The sequence below is a fragment of the Vitis vinifera genome, chromosome 1 (assembly GCF_030704535.1).
Source record: "Vitis vinifera cultivar Pinot Noir 40024 chromosome 1, ASM3070453v1".
Classification (NCBI taxonomy): Eukaryota; Viridiplantae; Streptophyta; class Magnoliopsida; order Vitales; family Vitaceae; genus Vitis; species Vitis vinifera.
Genome location: NC_081805.1, coordinates 24,172,670 through 24,195,014, shown reverse-complemented (window position 1 = coordinate 24,195,014; position 22,345 = coordinate 24,172,670). Strand labels below are relative to the sequence as shown.

Here is a 22,345-nt window from a genome sequence, read left to right as displayed (position 1 = left end):
TATACATTACATCATTAAATATTTTAGTTGTCCATAAGATCAAACAATAACTAAAATTTGAAAAATATGTTTTATGATCCAAAATTGGTTAGCTCTTATACCAATTGTTAACTAAACTTCATGCGAAAATAATTATTTTGGAAAATCAATTTTAAATGCATAAAACATAATAGATATAAGCATAGTTGTGAAAGGCGTGCCTAGGTGCAAGACGGTGCGACACAAACCATCCGTACTTTGCCTTAATCCAAGTGATGCTTGTTGAATGAGGCGCGACTTAGGCGTGCAAGGCACTCGCCTTCAGTCAGGCACGAAGCCCAGGGAAAAGGTACACTTTTTCTTCTCCCTTCTCTTTTCTTCTTTTATGTTCTTCCTCCACAAACCTTGAACGAGTTGTAGAGGTGGAATAGAGAGCCCTAATTTGGGTTTTTTTTTTTTTTAATTGGTTCAAAAAGCAGTTTTTTGAGCTGCAATTTATTTTAAAGAAAACGGGGCCAAAATGACATCGTTTTAGCCTCTTTCTCTTTAAAACATCTACAACTCAAAATACTGAATTTTGGCCTAACAAATCTTTTTAAAAAAGGGCCCAACCCATAATAAGGTTTTAACCCAATAATTTTTTTTTAAAAAAAAGGTCTAGTCCAAATTAGGGCTTAAAAAAAAAGGACCCAACAAATTTTGACCCAAAACAAATTTGAAAAAAAAAAACTCAACCTAGATTAGGGCTCTCTGTCTCATGTGTGCAGAAAAAAAAAAAAAAAAAAGCCATCGAGTAGAGGAAGAAGAGAAGAATAAGAAGAGGTAGTAGCGTACCTTTTCAAACGTACTATATAAAATTATATATGTAAACTAGGATGCGCTTCACTTCACTAAAGCCCGCGCCTTAGGCCCCATGAGGACTTTACGCCTTAGTGCACCTTGAGTCTTTTAAAACTATGAATATAAGGAATAAAGAAATGACAAAATAATGATTATATTATCGTCTTGATCCATGATACAAACAACACTTCTTATATGAGGTTGAGTCACCTTGTGAATTGTTGGGTCAATATTCTTCAACTCACTACTCTTATATAGTGGACAAGTCATTTGTGTGGTGCATGTTTTTATAAGCAAAACAACTAAAAACGTAACAATTAATGTCTAGCTTGGAACCTTAACCTTATAAAAGAGATTTATAAGGTTACAAACTTAAATGCATTCATATAATTGCATAGGTTATACTTTTCCATATTCCTCCATTACTCATAAACTTCATACATAAATTAAATCTCATAATGATGAGGTTACAAAAGTTGTAACACCATGTTCATATAAATGAAAACTTTTCTAATTCCCTATTTCTAATTTTAGTAATTTGGATGTCCAATGAATTGATTTACCTACCTATAAATCGATACTCTTAAATAATATTTATCAATCCATTACACAAATATAATTATGAATAACCACACACCATAGGAGACATGCGAACAACATGTACCTTTTTCTTTTAGGTTATGTGGTTCTCCAAAAATAATAAAGAAAGAAAAAAATTGTTAAGAAAAATTAATATCTAATGTTTGGTTATACTGTGGAAAATCCGAAACAAAATAAAAAATTTAAAATTATTTAATCTTTAATATATATTTATATTGAAAGGTTCACATAAATGAAATGAATTTGAATTAACATATAAAAATATTTTATTGAATTTAAAATTATTTTTTATTTTAATTCACTTTTTATTTTCTTCTATTTTTTCTCCTTATTTTTTCCCCTTATATTTTCATTTACATGCAAAAAAGGTATTTCGTGACATTAAATAGAAGAAATGACAATTTAGTAAATATTTGAAAATATAAAGATAAAAAAGAGTAACAACAAAAATGCATGGGACTTTTATTATAAAGTATAGAAAAGGTGTTTTGTTACACATTAAAAAAAAAACATAAATGAAATTGAGTAAGTCAAATTTATAAATTTAAATTTAATATATTTACGGAAAATAATTAGGATATTTTATGCATTTTTAAGTCAAAAGTAATGAGAATATATGATATAAATATCTTTTAATGATATAAGTATTATCTTTGACTTAAATAGATATTAACTCTCATATGGAAGTATATGAAATTTTAATTATGTTTATAAATAATTTTTTATACGAAAATACATTTTTTTTTCCTAGAATCACTCTTATTATAAAAAATTTACACTTATTAAAGTTTCTACTTAATTTTTAATTAGTATTTAATAGATAGAATAAATTAATTATAATTATTTTATTTTTAAATTTTATTTAATTTACCAAAAATATAGTAACTATCATGATAATTTTTTTAATAATTGTTTCTCTATATCATTTATATATTAATTAAATATAAAAATATAAATGTTAAAAAAATCATATATATATATTATTTATTTTATATAATTAAATACATTTGATTCTTTGAATGAAATAAATCATTATTTTAATATTAATTCAATATATCTTTCTCCATTTATTTTCTAATTTTATTTCATTTAACATACTTTAAATAAAATACATAAATTTATAAATAATTTTATCATTTATTCTATTTTTGAGATTTCAAATTTTTTTCCCAAATTTTCCTTTCACCAATTTTCAAAGTTCAGATTTGCTGGCAAGGAGTGGGCCGGCCCATTTAAAAGCCACTGTCCAAATGGGAGGTCAACATTTTTCCTCACTAGTTTCCCTCGCATTTGTCTGTTTGGTGAGCGAGAAAATCAGTCCAACAACCACAAGAAGAAAGAAAGAGTGAGAAAATGGTGAGAGAAAAGAAAGACAGAAGATACAACCTACTCGCTCTCACTGGATCCGCTGCTCTTCTCGCACTTGCCATAAACCTCGCAATCTCCGCCGTCAACGCCCACACCAAGAAAAGAAAGCGCAGAGGTCTTTTTTTTTCTTTTTTTTCCCCGAAATTTATTTTCTTCCAAACACGTCCAGCTTTTGTATCGTTCACCCGCCCTTTCTTTTCAATGTTTTCCTTGATTGCATGTGTTGATGTTGAATTGCACCAGATCTTGCTGGTTCTAACGTGCGTGTGAATCTTTCGGCACCTGAGATTCTCCAATTGGCGAACAGCATTATCTCCAAGTCGAAGGCCGTGCATGATGCGGTTGGTTCAGTTCCTCTTGATAAGGTAATGCGAGTTCAGTGTTACTTTTTGTGTGAGTTATTTTCACGGTGTGGGAATATCAAACTTTTATTACTTCTTGATTCATTTGATTATTAGTCGTTTTTGTTAGGGTTTCAATTAATGTTGCGAGAATGGAGCCAAATTCTCAATAATGTACTGGCTTTCTGCCTGAATTTGTTATTGATTCACTGGAACTTAAGTTAGAAAAATGGTGCTACTTTTAGCATTCTGGAAGGAAGGTTTGTTTTCTATTGCATTTTGTGCCAGCTGCGGTGTTATGATATTGAAGGTTGTGTGATTGTTTTTTATTTTGATTTTGAAACTTATTTTGGATTTATCTGTGGCAATGTGGGCAATCATTGGTTGCTTCTCGATAGATATATGCTTGGTCTTGGGGCTGATTTTTTATCTGTTCTGCTAAAATTTACAGGCCACATATGCCAATGTTGTTTTGCCTCTGGCAGAGTTGGAGGCACAACAATTCCCACTGGTTCAATCTTGTATATTCCCAAAGTTGGTGTCGACTTCAGAGGAGGTACGCAAAGCGAGTGCTGAAGCAGAGCAGAGAATTGATTCTCATGTTTTGATGTGCAGGTTTCATTTCTTTCATTCAGTTGGTTTTTTCTCATGCACAGTGTGGCTACCCTCTTCCTGAAATGGGAGTGTTTGTTTCATTTTCTTGCTTTCTTCTTTTTTTCTTAAATATTTAAAGATATGATGATATATGTAAAATGGAAAATGAAAGCTGGTCAGGATGTCTGGTTGGTTGGAGTGAATGTTGGGATGTATGGTAGAGGCGCATGGTCTTGGGTTCAATTCCTGTGCTGGTTGAAGGCCTTGAATTACTCCGTGCTGGTTGTGACTGACATGGTTAGCAACCCAAGGTTGGGGTCCCTATAGAGAGTTTGAAGGGTTCAGTCATAGAAGGTTCTTGGTTATAAAAAAAATAAATGAAAAAAAGAATAATTTGGTACACATTTATTTGTGTAAACTTATTAAAGAATTTTGTTACTCTTATTATTATTTTATTGGCCAAAGATTAATTTAAGTAAGTGTTTCTTTTTAATAAGCCATGAATCAATTGGAAGAGTGGTAATTTGTGTATGGCTTACTATTTGAAAAACACATTATGACAATTTTTTTAAATGGATATCTTACAAAGCAACTCTATGGCCTGTGATGGATTTTGGATCTTTATGAGACAATCTTGAAGTGAGGTAAATGGATGAGTGGAGATTGGCAAATATTTAGAGTTAGTAAGATGGTGATCACCGACAATCCGAATTGTGGTGCCCCAAAATGATGCAAAGGTGTTTTGTTTTATTAGAAATGCCATGAACTGTGGCATGTTCATGGCTAAATTAGAAAGAAAGAATTTAACTGCTGAAGTTAGTTCCAAATTGCTGGGAAAAGCTTGGGTTATGTTTTCTCATGCCAAAGAACCTTAAGGGTATTCCTGGAGAGTATCTCTTGTTGACTTATGTTAGGGAATGTTTGATGTTGTTAAATGTTCTTTCCATGCCAAGGTCATACTGTTTAAAGGCCAAAGATGTTTTGTGCTTATAGGAAAAAAAGATTAACTTGTCATCTATTTTATTGAGTATGAATTTAACATTGTGATTTCTTATGCAAGATCAGTCAGCGTGAAGATGTATACTGTGTTGTCAAAGCTTTTGTTGCAAGAGGAGAATGGATAAGTCCTGAAGCTAACCGATATGTACAATGTTTGGTAAGGAAATCGGAGTGATTATACTATTTCTGGCAATGGATTTCTTGAATTTGTTCTTCAAATCTGCCAATTTGCAGAAAATGCTTGATTAGCATGTTTATTCTCTGTTTTTCTGTTTTTATTCCTATTCCCCCGTTTGGAAATTTGGGTTGGGACAAATTACTATAATTTGTCCCTGCCCACAGATCAGTCAAGTTTTTCGCAAATTTACTTCATCTTTTACTAGTTAGTTGAGTTAGGGAAGTAGAATGGAGTTTTGTCTTTTTGCCTCCCAGAAAAGAGAATTTTGAGACTCAAAACTAATTATCTTTTCCCACATTTTCCTTCCAAACACTTAGAGGATTACTAAGAATGGTTTCCCTTCCTGACATCAGTTTCCATTTGATTTTTTTTTTTTGTAGGAAAATTTCTTCTCTAAGTTGCTAGATCAATTAACCATTAAAAAAAGATGATTCAGCATTATTATAGTTGCTGTTATTATTTTAATGTTTTAGTTTTCAAATTGGGGCAAAATAGTGAAAATGATTAACCTCATGTTGATAGCTTGCTGCCTTAGAGATGCATGTATCGATCATTGAGGCAAATAGGAAAAATGATAAAATGGAAAAAGAAAATAGTAATTGCTTACTTATTTGAAAGTTGAAATATTCATATCTCTCTCTTCTCATGCATTTCACTTCTCTAACATTTTATCTTGAGGTCTTTAATTGATACTGCTATTCTATGGGGAGCCTGGAACCTACAATTTTTTCAGTAGAATGACCCTGCTTCAATTCCTTATTTGCTGACAGAACAACCATTACTATGCTTGTAAATATCATATTTCTGCATTTGAAAAGCTTTCAAATTAAGATTAAAAGTTTCAGTTATTTTTTGGATTTCAATTCTTCCCTTGATTGCTCTTTGTTGTATGGTTTTCAAGATTTGCTATAATCAAATAAAGATTTTTATATGCTGCATCAGTTGTTGTGTTCAAGAGTTGATTCTTTCATAATCAGTGACAGATTAGAGACTTTGAGCGGAATGGCTTGAACCTTACTTCAACAAAAAGAGAGGAAGTGCAGCGGTTGAGAGCTCATATAGATGATCTTAGTGTACTATATATAAAAAATATGAGTGATGAAAGTACTTTTCTCCTCTTCAGTGAGACTGAGCTAGCTGGGTTACCACCGGAGTTCCTTCAGGTTGAACATGTCTTATGTCTGTTTTTGCAATGAATTATCTCTCATTTCTATTTTTTTTCTGTCATAAATTATTCATTGTTCCCTTTAAGACTTTATCTAATAGTTCAAAGTATATAACTTTATCGTTGGTGCCACACTTCTATGTGGATGTTCAATATGATTTTTATTACAAAGTTTCAGGGTTTCATAAGCTTTGGTATGTTGGAATCTTGGAACTATTTTTCATTTTTTTTTTATTGTCTGGTTGACTTCCAGTAATAGTTTTTATTTTTAGGTGGAATTCTCTATTGAATAAATTAAATTGTTTTGGAATCTTTTGGTCAGCCTTTTTATAAAGAAAAAGTTTTGGTGGCATGGTCCTGTGTGGGTCTGTTGGCAGAAACTGAATGAGTCAATTAAATTTTCATTTATCCTGATTTATTTTTCTGAAATTGATGTTAAAATATGTTCATTTTGCAGAGCCTAGACAAAGCTGAGAATGGTAAATTTAAGGTTTACTTGAGAAGTCGTCATGTTATTCCAGTATTGGAGCTTTGTAAGGTATGGTCTTCCCTGTGATTGATAGATTTATCACCCTTAGTATCTACAATTAACTCATATATATATGTGTGTGTGTGTATTCCTTTTATGTGCTGAATCATGTGAGAAGAATTGAGAGAACTTGGATGATGGACAAGTGACTTAGGTTGTTTATGTTTTTGGGAACTATTAGAATTTTGTAGAACGCATGATGAATGCTGGTTGAAATTTCTTGTTGCAGCATTCTCAATAACTCCAGATACAGTTTCATTTGGGATGAGTGTGCTAAACATTCTATAGATTAGGAATATGTGATAGCTCTAAGCAGTAATGGAATATCAAATATGTGTTTAAATCCTAGGCCAAAATTTTCAGTGAGTCATGGGGCATTTGCTGGGAAATCAGGCATCAGTATTCTTTTGAGGTTAGGGTGCAGTGACATCTGTGCTTTGGGGCATTGATGGTTTAGTTTTGGATTTGGGGTGCATGTGATGTTTACCTTCTGAATGTGCTTCTTGTATGATGTAGGTTAATCTGGAGGCTTGTTTTGTGATACTTTAATAGTGGAGGACATAAACCTAAATTGTTATAAAGGGGAAAAAAACTAAGCAGCTAATCCAAGTTAGGATGATTGTCTTGGAGAGCAGAAAAAGCATGTAATACTAACAAAAACTGTATCAGAAGCAGAAATGCTTCTGAATATTCTATATTTACAAACTTTATGATTTTGGAAATTTCCTTGAACTTCTTCATAGGATGTTGATTTCCAAAGTCAATGAATGCTGATTGATATGATGCTCCAATCTGCGCATATGCAGGCCTCTTTAATTGGATGCACTTATATAGACTGCTTTTTGGTTGATTTTGTACCAGCTGCCTGGGCTGATCAAATGCCTTATTGTGGTATTGTTTACCTGAGAATAACCACATGATGTCAATTTTTTCTATTGCTTTTTTTTTTTTTTTCTTTCTTTCTAAATGTTTTTCATGTGGTTTTACCAGTTGGTATGACATGCTTATTGTGGATTTTACTATTCAATCTATGAAGATAGGGATGACCAGGAAGACAGTAGCTGTGGCATATGGGAAGAGGGGTGGAGAAGCAAATCCTTCTGTCTTGAAAAGTCTGGTAATGCAGATAGAAAAACCATATCTTTTTTTATCCGCATTATGGCTTTTGGCATATGCAATATAAATCAAAAGTTGTTGCACCCTCAGAAGGGTTACTTATTTTAGTGTTCTTTTAACTTTCTTGTATAAATACTGTCTATTATTGTTTGCATGTATGATATTAAGTCTCTCTTCCATATCAATTTATCATCATTATTGTACATGCTGTTTCATAAACATTTTAAACTGCTTTGTTTATGAATCTGAAGATGATCAGAGCAAATGATACAAAGAAGGAAACTAGTGATAATTCTTACTATTATTGTCTCTCTCTATCATTAATTTTTTTTTCTTTTTTCTTTTTTTTTGAATTCCACAAACTGCAGTTTGTTGTAATCTTGAATATTTATTAGCTGTTCTTGTCTCTTGTTCTACTGTTGGACTGATAATATAGCTCATGCTTGGATTTGATGGGGGTCCCACCATTTTTCTTGCAATATCTTCTTCTTTTTTTTTTTTTTTCATTTTGTGCAACAAGGCCTTTATATTTATACCTGTTCTTCTCAAGATCAAATGCCTGTTCAGTCAGATGTCTTTTAACTGCATCATGAACAGTTTTAAATTTTAGAAGAATTTTTTTAAACAAAATAGTATGACCATGGCTGGAGATATGAAATGAAGCTCATTTATGTGAAAAGATAATTCTGAAAAGTGATGCATTAACTATGTGGGTAGCAGCATTCCAACACTCATGGGAAGGCAGTTAATGTACAATATGGGAGAAATTGATTCTGCATCAAGAACTTGTGAAACTCTTGATTGGAATTTCTTAAGCTTTTAAAAGAAAATGTAAGTTTAGTGAGAAATTGATAAGTGTTTACTTCTTTTTATTTTTTAACTATGTTTTGGTTACAAAACAAAAATTGTTTGTCAAAGATCATCGATATGATGACTGACAATAATGAAACAGAGGAGCAAAGAATTGCAATTTTCTGGGATTACTAAATAATGCATTTATTTTTTAAACTCAGTATCTATGTCCCAAAACATATCAGTTTATAATCTCTATTAGATCATTAATCACTTTCTTGTTGTAACAATATTTTTCCTAATTTTCTATGTCTGAAAGTCTTTTGTGATCTCTAGCTTAGAACATATGCTATGTTCCAGAAAGATAATCAACAAATTGATTATTTTTCAACAATCATCAAGTTGATCTTTTCATAACTTGAGACAAAATTCTCATGTTCCAGCATTAACAGTTCTATTTTTCCACTTTTTAGAGAATATTTTCCAATTAGTTGGAGTCTGAGAATTTGGAATAGCTTGAGATTTCTTGTTGTCATTTGATGGAAACTTTTGGAAATTAAATAGTGCTCAGTTCAAACTTGGTTACAGTTGTTGGATCCTGATGCTATGTTGTTTGGATTTGACTATAGTAGATGAATGCTATCTAAATTCTTCGTTTCTGTAGCTAAAGTTAGGAGGTAAGATTAAATGCTTTAAGGGTGCTCATTGCAGTAATTTATGTTGAGTGTTTTTACTTGAAAGGCCTTTTTTGGCAAATTATGAATGTGCAGATATAACATGGGTATGGTTTTCTATTTGCTATGCTTCTTTCAATGGAAGTACATGGAAACCTGTTGAAATTGATTTTTTTCCTTATCATCTAATCTTAGATTCAACTGCGCCATAAATTGGCTCGATTGCTCAGCTATTCAAATTATGCAGACTATGCTGTTGCTCCCAGAATGGCAAAGTCATCCTCAAAGGTTTGAATAATTTTTTTATGCTATTTCCTTTAAGTGATCTATTGTGTAGGAGGTTCATGGTTGGAATTTAAAATGATGTGTTTTTTTGGTTCAAAAGTGAGTTTGTATTGTTCCGAGTTTATCTTTCAATTTGTACTCTAAAGATTAGGTTTCTACAGTTATTGATCTTGGCATGTTTTTGTTTTGAAACTGATAGGAAATGGGGTTGCTGGTACTAAGTCTTATGTGTAAATTTCCATTTTTCTGATATTTCAAACTATTGGCACGATTAGGAGGCACATGGATCAAGTTCCTAGCAACGAAATAATTTTTTTATTTTTTTTATTGGTAAAATAGAAGTATATAAATCAATAATAATACTTAACAAAAGAAGGGGTGCAGCCTATGTATACATGGAAAAGTGAAGGAATAAAGCACACACTAGTCACTAGCTTCGCTCAGCTAACCCACTTCCAATCTATCTACAAATCAGCAAGAGGAAGCTTGACATTCCCCATTTCCTTGTTTGACCATATGAATAAGGCCTTTAGAGACAAACTCTTTTCAACCAACATTAGTTCCACCTGTTCAAAATTATATTGTTGTTCTCTTTCCAAATGGACCAAAACTGTGAATAATCATGAAATTGTATTTCTTGTATTGATGGAGGAATTTACATGAATAAAGGTTGGTAAGAAATACAATTCCATGCTTGTTCACTGAATTTAGATACACATATTGAGAGAGTGATTACAAGCAGAGAAAGGGAATAGAAGTAGAGCGAACATGGGAGAACGAACAATGAAGGTTGTATTTCTCTATGTTGATTTTGGCAATGAAGGCCAAGAATTGTTAAAGCTGCAGCAACGAAGACTCTGCTTGGTTACGAAAACTAAGGCTGAAGAATAGAGAAGGAATGTTAACAGAAGCCTTGCTTTGATACCATGTGAACAATTATGGAATTGTATATCTTGTATTGACAGAAATTTGCAATGAATATATATAGTGTTTTATAGGGGATCTCTAGTTATATGCATGTCCAAGGATGCCGGTATCCTCCCCTGGAGGTAGGTGCTGGTTCGGTGTCGAGTTGAAGACGTTTGAGATTAGCATAGAGGAGCACAAAGGAAAAGTGCATGGGAAGATCTGTGAAAGAGGCCCTAAGTTTTCTTCATGGATCAGATTTGGAGGGAAAGGTCTGTTCCTATTGTTAGAAGGGGTTGAGTCATGCTGTGGGCTAAAGGAAAGAGCTCCTTTCAGGAAGTTTTGGTCGGAAGGAAATAGAGGCTACAGTCTGGAGCTCCGTAGGAATAATGCAGGGAGATTCTTGTTTTGTGTTGTAAGAGATGCAGAGAACAAGAGATTCTCCTTGGCTTTCCCTGAAGGAAGAGGGCTTGTAGAAGGATGGAAAGTTCTTGCTAGTAAGCTGAGAAGCTTGGGAGTCTCTCCCTTGCAGTGGAATGGAGCTCTGATGGAAAACCACACTCCTGCTCAAGCCCCTAGCAGTAGTATAATCAGAGACTCTTCTTCTTTGCGGGATTGCCCCGCGCCTCGTGACGCCGTCTGGATAAAAGCTGAGAAAGAAGCTCTCGTTAGAAACGAGGAGTTGCTAGGCAGGTGCCTTGTGGGCTTTTGGGAGGGAGACTTTGACCGCCTCCCTGACCTTGCTTCCTTTGGGTCGTGGGCAAAAAGCTCCTGGTTCTTGGAAGGGAACCTTTGACTGTCAAATGTGAGAGAAAATCTCCTGCTTTTGGAATTTGAATTTGCGGATGAAGCAGAGAGGGTGTTTCAATCAGGAGCGAGACGCTTTAGAGGAAGAAGCTTATGCCTAGAAAAATGGAAGCCTTCTGTGGGTTGTTTTGAGGGAGACAAAGGGGACCCGCGCCTTGTTTGGGTTAGAATTCTTGGCCTCCCTCTGCATCTTTGGGGAAGAAGTCTCTTCAGAAAGTTTGGAGACTCTTGCGGAAGGTTTGTGGCTGTGGACGAAAACACAGTCGAGCGCCAGAACCTCAAGTGGGCCAGAATCCTCGTTGAAATCAGAGGGTGGGAGCACCCAAGTTCGCTATAGGTTGTAGTTGGTCTCTTTTGCTTCGCCTTGCAGCTCTGGTGTGAAGACGAGGCCTGCATGGAGCCGGTGCTTGGAAGCTTGAGGAAGACAAGGCGGCCCCGTCATGCGCCAAGGGGAGCGTAGGTGCCTAACCCTCACCTTCAGTCTCTTCGCAGGCTGAAAAGTTGCTCCCGCTGGTCATGGGAAGTCGTGCCCCTCCCTTGGACATGACTGGTGTAGCAGCCCCCCCCTCCCATGCCTGCGACGTGGTCACAGGCTAGCGTAAGGACACCATGGCCCATTCGGCCTTGGCTTGTGCCTTCCCTTTTGGGCCTGGGCTTGGGAAGGCCCAAGCCTCAGCCTCTTTGGGATCTTTTAATCCCCTCGGCCCAGCCCCTTCAATTGACTTAGGGCATGGAAGCCCCATTTGCTTGCCTCGCCGGAGGAGAAGAGCCCCCGCTCCTTCTCCAGCCCCTGTTTCATCTCCCGTCCCCGACAGGAACCCTCTGAGGGAAGCGTCGCCCCAAATGGATGCACCGCCGCCTGCAAATGGGTCCTCCCCCCCCCCCCCCCCCCCGTCGAAGCTCGCAACCCTCAAGGTACGCTCTCTCTGCCTTTGATCTCCCCGAGAGGGGAGTCCTCTTCTTCTACTCCTTTTTGGGGTTCGGGGCTTGAGAGGGAAAGGGGCTCTTGCCCTAGTCTATTGGAGCCGACGCTTAGAGAGGCGGAAGTGACGCCGATGAAGGATGGGACGACAGAGATCTCGAACCCTGATCTGGAAAAAGACGTGGCGAATTAGAGAAACCTATCGGCTGCTCCTCTGTGTGCAGAAGGATGGTCAGAAGGGGAGCTTTCCAAACTTTACCACTTCAGTAAAGTCTTGGGAAGGCCTGTCGAAGGGCATGAAGTTGAAATCCTGGCCCTGCTCAAGAAATTGAAGTTGAGAACTGGAAGTAGCACCCTTAGCAAGAGAAGGAAAAAGAAAAAAGCTTGTATCACCCGCTTCGAAAGAGAGTTAAAAAGATTGGAATGCTCTATTAGCTATGGGGGGACATCAGGGATAACCAAAAAATCAGGCCAGAGCTCCAGGGTTTTGATTCCAGTTGATTAATGAGAATCAAAATTCTCTGCTGGAATGTACGTGGGTTGGAGGCCTAGTATCAATGGCCTTAATTTCAAGGAGTTGGGAGAAGGAGTGGCCAGCAGCCTGGAAGTTATGTTCTCTGAGGAAGAAATCTTTGCAGCCCTTAGCAACTGCTGTGGGGACAAAGCCCTAGGCCCGAACGACTTCACAATGACATTCTGGTTGTTTTGTTGGGACGTTGTTAAACCAGAAATTTTGGGTCTTTTCAGGGAGTTTTACCTCCATGGAACCTTCCAGAGAAGCTTAAACTCCACGTTTCTCTTGCTCATTCCCAAAAAGGAGGGGGTCGAAGACCTAAGAGATTTCAGACCAATCAACCTGGTGGGGAGTGTGTATAAACTGCTGGCCAAAGTCCTAGCAAATAGGTTGAAATCAGTGATGAGGGAGGTGATTTTTGATTCTCAGCAAGCTTTCGTCCAAGGGAGACAAATTCTAGACGCCGTTCTTATTGCTAACGAAACCCTTGATTCTAGATTGAAAGACAACAGGCCGGGTCTCCTTCTTAAGATGGATATCGAGAAAGCTTTTGACCATGTCAATTGGGACTTTCTCATGGAGGTGATGTCCAAGATGGGATTTGGGCATAGATGGGTTAATTGGATGAAATGGGGCTTCTCTACAACAACCTTCTCGATCCTCATCAATGGGAGCCCTTCAGGCTTCTTTCGTAGCTCTAGGGGATTGAGACAGGGGGACCCCCTTTCCCCTATCTTTTCCTTTTCGCCATGGAAGCCCTTAGCCAACTGTTGTCTTGTGCAAGAAACGGGGGCTTTATTTTTGGCTTCAGAGTGGGAGGAAGAGGAAGAGAGGGACTGATCGTGTCCCATCTCTTGTTTGCCGATGACACCTTGATCTTCTGTGACGCCGAAGTAGATCAGTTGCAATACCTTAGCTGGACCTTCATGTGGTTTGAGGCGATTCAGGATTAAAAGTCAATCTGAGCAAAATTGAGGCCTTTCCAGTGGGGGAAGGCATTCCTATGGAGACCCTCGCCTCGGTTTTGGGATGCAAGATAGGGAGTCTTCCTACCACCTATTTGGGTCTCCCCCTTGGAGCCCCCTACAAATCCACCAGGGTATGGGATACAGTGGAAGAAAGATTCAGGAAAAGGTTATCTCTTTGGAAAAGGCAATACCTCTCTAAAGGTGGCCGTCTTACCTTGTTAAAAAGCACCCTCTCCAGCCTCCCAACCTACTTCCTTTCCCTATTTGTGATCCCTTAGAGGGTGTGTACAAGGCTTGAAAAGATCCATAGGGATTTCTTATGGGGCGGTGGTACCTTAGAGAACAAGCCTCACTTAGTAAGTTGGAAGGTTATCTGTGCTGCTAAAAAGAATGGAGGCTTGGGCATTCGCAATCTAGCTATTTTTAACAAGGCCCTTCTTGGGAAGTGGTTATGGAGATTTGCTAATGAGAATGAGTCCCTATGGAAGCAAATTATCTCTAGTAAGTATGACCTTCAAGATGGGGGATGGTGCTCCAAAGGTGTAAGAGATCGTTATGGGGTGGGGGTTTGGAAGGCCATCAGAAATGGTTGGGAGAGTTTCCGTTCTCACTCCCACTTCTTTGTAGGGGATGGCACTAGAGTGAAGTTTTGGAAAGACTTGTGGTGTGAAAACCAATCCTTGGAAGAAGCTTTCCCAACCTTGTTTAATCTCTCTGTCAACAAAGATAGCTGGGTTGTTAAGGCTTGGGAGGAAGACGGAGTTGGGGGAAGCTGGGCGCCTCGTTTTAATAGACACCTTAATGATTGGGAGGTGGGAGAAGTTGAAAGCTTGTTAGGCAAGCTCCTCCCTATGACCATTAGAAGAGGTGTGAACGATTCGCTCCGGTGGAAAGAGAACAAGAATGGAACCTTTTCAGTTAAATCATTTTATAGCTCTCTCTCAAAGGGCATCAAAATCCCCTTCTCGGCCAAAACTATTTGGACGCCTTGGGTCCCAATTAGAGTTAGCTTCTTTGGTTGGGAGGCGGCTTGAAGTAGGCTGCTCACCACTGACTGTTTGAAGAGATTCGGTTGGAGCATTCCTAACAGGTGCTTTTTGTGTAAAAAGGAGGAGGAAACCATAGGTCACCTTCTTTTGTTTTGTGAAAAGACCAGAATGTTATGGCTTTTGATTCTCTCCCTCTTTGGGGTGCAACGGGTGATGCACTCCTCTGTGAAAAAGAACCTCCTGGGTTGACATGGTTCTTTTGTGGGCAAGAAAAGAGAGAAGGCTTGGAGAGCGGCCCCCCTCTGCTTGATGTAGACCATTTGGAAAGAAAGTAATAGGAGGGCCTTCGATGATATTGAGAGGAACGACCAAGATATTAAATCCATTTTTTTGTACACTTTTGTGAATTGGGCTAGGGCATATATAAAGGAACACACTTTCTCTTTGATAGATTTTGTAGATTGGCTAACCACCAATTAAGGGTGAGGCTTGTTTGCCCTTTGGTGTTTTACTTCTTTGTATCTTGGTATACTCCGTGTATACTCTTTCCTTTGCCTTTTGGCCTTTAATGAAATTACTTTACCTATCAAAAATATATAGTGTTTACAGGGAAAATAATCCTAGAATACATTGTATGTAGACACCATTATTCAGCTATTCAAACAATGAAGGAATCTGTAATTTATTGCCCTAATTTTATTGCTGATTTGAACCCCTAATTTCCAGTTTGTATAAGTTGTAAATTTCAATCAATCACAATTAGTCAACAAAAACAAACACTTAGAAAACAGTCCTTGAACTGCCTAGATTGGTGCCATCAAAGGTGCCATGCCAGTTGAGAAGAAGTTAATTAACCAATCAAGGAAAAACCCTGGACACTTTAAACAAGGATAAAACCATTGACCAAAGACTAGAAGTCTACTTGTAGTCTTTGAGATCTGGATTCTCCTACTTCACTCAGCGTGCCCCTGTTAACCTGACACAACATAGGTGTGGGTGTGGGTGTGAGTGTGAGATCCTTGTCAAATAGCCCCACTTTGCTTTGGATTTGGTTGTTTGATTTTGATTGATTTATTTTTTTTGTTTTCAATTTTCTCAGCAGATAATCATATTGAAAAGAGAGAAGCAAACTTTTATAAAAATATTTTGGTATAAGAAAGAAGAAATAAGAATAAAGGAGGGGGGAAGAGTACTTATCAAAGATATTGAAGAAACTGAGAGAATGATTTTCTAAATTCATTAAAAAACCCTAACTTTTACATAAACATATCCCTATTTAACAACTATACAGAGAGCAATTAAAAAAGGAAAAAAATACAAATATGGAAGAACACAAATTACCCACAATAGGGGCCTCAATCTTTCCCTATTATCCTACCAATCACCACTCACAATTGTAACGGATTTCCACACTCCCCCTCAAGTTGGATCATAGATATTAATCATGTCCAACTTGCCAATAAAGTCTTCAAAGCTTGATTTCTGTAACCCCTTGGTGAAAATATCGGCCAATTGTTCCCTTGTAGGGATATAAGTTATGCAAATAATCCCTTTCTCAATTTTTTCCTTTATAAAGTGTCTGTCCACTTCTATATGTTTGGTTCTGTCGTGCTGAACAGGATTATGAGAAATACTAATGGCAGCTTTGTTGTCACAATAGAGTTTAATGGGGAGCTCTATTGTAATGCATAGTTCTTCCAACAGTTTTTTCAACCATAGTCCTTCACACATACCTTGTGCAACTGCTCTGAATTCAGCTTCGGCACTGCTTCTAGCCACTACACTCTGCTTCTTACTTCTCCATGTTACTAAATTGCCCCAGACATAGGTATAGTAACCTGTAGTAGACCTTCTGTCATCTGTTGATCCCGCCCAATCTGCGTCTGTGTAAATCTCTACTTTCTTATTGTCACTCTTCTTAAAGAATAGTCCTCTCCCTGGAGAACCTTTTAAGTATCTGAGGATCTTATACATTGCTTCTAGATGACTTTCCTTTGGTGAGTGCATGTATTGGCTAACCACGCTTACGGCGAAAGCAATGTCAGGTCTAGTGTGAGAAAGGTAGATCAGTCTACCTACTAGTCGTTGATATTTCTCTCTATCCACGGGCTTTCCGTCACTTTCCATTATGTTTCTTGCCTTGATAGGGGTATCGCTTGGCTTGCATCCCAGCATGCCAGTCTCAGTCAACAAGTCAAGTACATACTTTCTTTGGGAAATACTAATTCCCTTTCTTGATCTGGCGACCTCCATTCCTAGGAAATACCGCATTTGACCCAGATCTTTCACCTCAAATTCTGTGGCTAAGACCTTCTTTAATCTTTCCACTTCTCCTGTGTCATCTCCAGTGAGAATGATGTCATCGACATAGATGATTAGAATGGTCATCCTTCCATCATTGGACTGTTTGAAGAACATTGTGTGATCTGACTGTCCCTGTTGGTATCCTTGATTCTTAATCACCTTTGCAAATCTATCAAACCATGCTCTGGGTGATTGTTTGAGACCATAAAGAGATTTCTTCAATTTGCATACCCTGGTTTCTTCTTCTTCCTTACAGAACCCTGGTGGTAACATCATAAACACTTCTTCTTCTAGTTCTCCATTCAGAAAGGCATTCTTTATATCAAACTGATGGAGTGGCCAGTCGAGGTTTGCTGCTAAGGATAAAAGAACTCGTATGGTGTTCAGCTTTGCTACTGGTGCAAATGTCTCAGTATAGTCGATGCCGTAGGTCTGAGTGAACCCCTTTGCAACTAGGCGGGCTTTGTATCGTTCTACTGTGCCATCCGCCTTATATTTCACTGTGAATATCCATTTACAGCCCACTGGTTTCTTCCCCCTTGGTAAATTCATCACTTCCCAAGTCTCATTTTTTTCTAATGCCCTTATTTCTTCCATCACAGCCTCTTTCCATTCTGGAATTTCGAAGGCTTCTTGAATGTTTTTAGGAAGCTGGATTCTGTCAAGGTTAGTTGTAAAGGCACGACACTTTGCAGAAAGAGAATTATAAGACACAAAGTTCGAGATAGGATGGAGAGTACACGAACGAGGTTGTTTCCTAATAGCAATGGGTAAGTCACCTGTTACCTGATCAGAATTGAAGTCATACTCTCGAGGGGTTGGAACTATCACCGATTCTGACTCTTGTAGTGCTTCGGAGATGAGTGTCTCATTGAACTTCGATTTTGGCCTCCTTGAATAGACAAGTGTTTCCCTATTTGTCTGTAATTCCATATCTCTCCCTGAGTTTAAGTGTCCTTCTGTATTATGTGAAGGGTTAGATATAAGGCACGGAGTGGATTCAAACATAGCAACATCAAGATAGTCAGAGGTTAAGGAAGGTCTAGTTTCACTCATGGACTCCCCCTGAAGCGAGTAGTAGGGAGTATGCTCAAAAAATGTGACATCTAGGCTAACATATAGCTTCTGTGAAATTGGGTCATAGCATTTGTAGCCTTTTTGTGTGGAAGAGTAGCCAAGAAAGACACATTTAAGTGCTCTGGGATCAAATTTGTTCCGCTTAGGTCCATGAATGTGGACAAACACAGTGGACCCAAAGACACGAAGTGGAAGGTGTGCATCAAGTCTCGAATGAGGAAAAAACTCATGGAATTTTTGGAGGGGTGTGACAAAGGATAGGACTCGACTAGGCATTCGGTTAATAAGATATGTGGCTGTCAAAATGGAGTCACCCCAAAATTGTGTTGGCATGTGAGATGAAAATAACAAAGCACGAGCAACTTCAAGAATATGTCTATTTTTCCGTTCTGCAACCCCGTTTTGTTGAGGTGTGTCAACACAAGAACTTTGATGTATAATACCATTTTCTTGAAGGTAAGTGCTCAAGGAGTGATTAAAATACTCTGTACCATTATCAGTACGAAGAATTTGAATTTTGGTGTGAAACTGAGTTTGTATCATATGGTGGAAGTTCATGAAGACTGATCGAACCTCAGTTTTATCAGTCAACAAATATACCCAACATAGGCGAGTATGATCATCAATAAAAGTAATAAACCATTTTTTATGGGTCCTATTAGGGGTACGTGAGGGACCCCATAGATCACTATGAATCAGAGTAAATGGTATGGATGGTTTATACTTAGATTTAGGAAAGGACGTCCGATGATGTTTGGCAAGTTCACACACTTCACACTGAAAATCCAATATCGTTTTGTTTGAACATAGCGAGGGAAATAAGTGTTTTAAGTACTGAAAACTAGGATGACCCATCCTTTTGTGCCATAACAAAAGTTCACTATCCTTAGAATAAGATGTAGAATTACAAACAGTAGGAGAACTCTGTCCAAGCACATCAGTTTCGTCGAAGTAATATAGACCCTCACGTTCCTTAGCACTGCGAATCGTCTTCCCCGATGATAGGTCCTGAAAAACACAGTGAGATGATAGGAATTTAGCTGAGCAATTAGACTTTTTGGTTAACTGGCTAATGGACAGCAAATTGCAAGACAAATTAGGTACATGTAGGACAGGGTTGAGAGTAATTGACTCAGAAATACGAATACTCCCTTTGCCAGCAACTGGTGATAAAGTACCATTTGCAATTTTTACTTTTAAATTACCGGCACAGGGAGAATATGTAGAAAATAAATGATGAGCATCTGTCATATGATCAGATGCTCCAGAGTCAACAATCCAAGGAATAGTCTGAGACATGGTGCTAAGTGCTGTAAAAAAGGTACCTTTTTTTGCCAAAGAACCAGAGGATAAAGTGGTAGAAGACTGACCAGAGGCTTGGAAATTAGAAAAAAGCTCATATAATTTTGCAATCTGGTTGGAATTAAATCCCACACTAGAAGTTGACTGACAAACTTCTGTGGGAGTTTTGTCTGCCTGGGCTTCGGTGGAGGCCTGATGACTGTGGGCTTTATTGGGCTGTCTGGGCTTCCAATCTGCGGGCTTGCCATGTAAGGCCCAACAAGTGTCTTTAGTGTGGCCCAACTTCTTACAATGCTCACAATAAGTCCTCTTGGACTGTCTTGGGCTTGGCCCACTAGATCTAGCAACAGAAGGCCCACGTCCAGCAATAGCATAAGGCCCATGGGGCCCATGAGGACCATAAGTTAAAAAGGCTGAGCCCTCAGGCCCAACTGAGTGATAAGGCCCACGTCCAGCAATAGCATAAGGCCCATGGGGCCCATGAGGTCCATAAGTTAAAAGGGCTGAGCCCTCAGGCCCAACTGAGTGATCCAGCATCACTCTCCTTCTGCTCTCCTCTCGCCGCACCTCAGAGAAGACTTCTCGGATGGAGGGCAACGGCCGGCGACTGAGAACCCTACTCCTGACGTCATCAAGCTCGCGGTTCAACCCCGCTAGGAACTCGAAGACCCTCTCATTCTCCATCTTCTTCTTGAAGCGAACGCTGTCCCCCGTGCACTCCCACTCTTCGTCGTAACTAAGATCGAGCTCTTGCCACAGACCCAGCATCTCGGTGTAGTACTCCGTGACTTCCCGATCTCCTTGCTTCATCTGCCAAAGCCGCGTCTTGATTTCAAAGATTTGGGAAGCATTCTCAGCATCGGAATACGTTTCCCGTATCGCATCCCACACGTCCTTTGTCGTTGGGAGAAACATGTAAGTCTTTCCAATGGATGGTTTCATGGAATTAATCAAGCACGAGGTGATAAAGGAGTTTTCCGACCGCCATTTCTGAGATGCTGCTACATCGGTCGGAGGTGGTCGCCGAGTCTCGCCGGTAAGGAACCCTAACTTTCCCTTTCCGTCAATTACGAGTTTGATTGCTTGAGCCCACTCTCTGTAATTCTTACCATTCAATTTTTCAATGGTAAGGTGGAGTGGGGAGTTGTCGAATGCACTGACGGGACCCATCGAAGAGTGTATCTCCGACACTCTTTCATGGTTGCTTCCTCTTTGGGCATCCATGGACAGATTAGGGTTTTAGAGCAAATAAGGCTCTGATACCATGAAGAAACTGAGAGAATGATTTTCTAAATTCATTAAAAAACCCTAACTTTTACATAAACATATCCCTATTTAACAACTATACAGAGAGCAATTAAAAAAGGAAAAAAATACAAATATGGAAGAACACAAATTACCCACAATAGGGGCCTCAATCTTTCCCTATTATCTTACCAATCACCACTCACAATTGTAACGGATTTCCACAGATATCTTTGTTTTTGATTGATATTTAATTATTATTGTTATTACTATTATTATTATTTTTGTTTTCTTACTTTTATTTTGTTGTACTCTACTCTCCTTGTCCAAATGTCTATATTTATTATTGCAATCCTTTTTAGTCAAATCCCCATATTCTAATATATGTAGGTGTGAAGGATTAGACACTTACACACATATCTGTAGACACCCATGCTCAAACTCGTGCAAAATAGCTAATAGTGAAAAAGAATATGATTGTCAGACTCCAAAATGTTGTTTACAGAGGCAACACTGGTTAGCAATGCTCCAATTTCTCCTCATAAGTTGATCAATTGTGTGGATTTTCTTCCATGAGATTGCATGGGAGTAAAAGTGTTACTCATATTTCAGCGGAAGGGGAGAGGTCAATTGAACCATGTGAATTTTGGTTTGTTGCCAATCTGTGAAGTGGTCTAGTCTTTAGGTGGTATATCTTGTTGATTATTTAGCATAGGAGAGTTATTTTTGCTGTTCTTTCCTTATTTAGGTTCGCATTTGGTTTGGTGACTGACGAGAGTTCTGTACATAATTTATATTCAAGGTTTCTTCTTTTTTTGTATGACATTAGACAAATGCAAAACATTTTTATAGGAAATGAAAAAGTGGAGAGAATTTTGGCACCAACCTGTTTACAGATTCCAACGATTCTTATCATATTTTGTTTTATTATTTTTCGAAAGAAAATAGTTGGTAGATATAATTCCTATGATATTTCACATTTTTTCTCTTTGCCATGGTCTAATTATTGGATTTTCTATTTCCTACTACTTGTTTCGTGGAGGTGATCTTTTACTTGTGACCTGGTCCCTATTTCTTCCAGGTATTTGAGTTTTTAGAGGACATCTCTGCCAGTGTAAATGAATTAGCTGCCAGAGAGCTTGACATGTTGAAAGACTTAAAGGTGAGAATTTGTCTGGTTTATGCCTTCCTATGTTGTTAGCGTGTTTCATATCTTATTCATTTGGGCATACTTGGCCTTCAGCGGAAAGAGGAAGGAGAGTTTCCATTTGGAAATGAGGATCTACTGTACTATATGAAGAGGGTTGAAGAGCAATATCTTGACCTTGACTTTGGCGTACTTAAGCAATACTTTCCCATCAATTTGGTTTTACCTGGGATCTTCAAAATATTCCAAGACCTTTTTGGTAATTTTATACAATATTTATTTTGGTTGAATACATAATTTTTCTTCATAATATTTTAATTTTCTATGCTTTTCAGTGCCTCAGTTGATGTGTATGAGTTGCATATGATATGAGAACTTGTGACACCCTGACTTCTTTGCTCGCTGCAGGTTTAAGATTTGAGGAAATTGCTGATGTTGAAGTTTGGCACTCTGATGTTCGTGCTTTTTCTGTTTTTGACTTAAGTTCTAGTGAGCTCTTGGGTTATTTCTACCTTGATATTCACCCCAGGTTGTTTTTTTGTTTTTTTTTTTGTTTTTAAATATCTTTAGCTCTTCATTGACTTGTGAATTAAAGAGAAATGAGCTTCTGTTGTATTTTTAAACAGGGAAGGAAAATATGGTCACATCTGCGTTGTAGCTCTGCAAAATGGTTCATTATCATCCAATGGTGCTCGACAGGTAGC

At 37.9% G+C, this 22,345-nt stretch overlaps 1 protein-coding gene across 3 annotated transcripts in view; it reads left to right on the top strand.

Annotated features, from left to right (window-relative positions):
* The first annotated feature begins 2,664 nt into the window (after positions 1-2,664).
* The window catches only part of LOC100251085 (probable thimet oligopeptidase), a 34,392-nt gene continuing 14,711 nt past the window's right edge, over positions 2,665-22,345 (top strand). The window contains exons 1-12 of one of the 3 annotated variants that reach the window (XM_059741411.1): positions 2,665-2,902; positions 3,031-3,152; positions 3,580-3,743; positions 4,788-4,878; positions 5,883-6,062; positions 6,522-6,602; positions 7,630-7,710; positions 9,371-9,463; positions 21,576-21,656; positions 21,738-21,900; positions 22,050-22,170; positions 22,268-22,340. In XM_059741411.1, the coding sequence (XP_059597394.1) occupies positions 2,773-2,902; positions 3,031-3,152; positions 3,580-3,743; positions 4,788-4,878; positions 5,883-6,062; positions 6,522-6,602; positions 7,630-7,710; positions 9,371-9,463; positions 21,576-21,656; positions 21,738-21,900; positions 22,050-22,170; positions 22,268-22,340 (1,380 nt within the window). In that variant the 5' untranslated portion in view covers positions 2,665-2,772. The remainder of the gene's footprint in view (positions 2,903-3,030; positions 3,153-3,579; positions 3,744-4,787; positions 4,879-5,882; positions 6,063-6,521; positions 6,603-7,629; positions 7,711-9,370; positions 9,464-21,575; positions 21,657-21,737; positions 21,901-22,049; positions 22,171-22,267; positions 22,341-22,345) is intronic. The other 2 variants (XM_059741399.1, XM_059741429.1) reach the window with 2 other exon arrangements.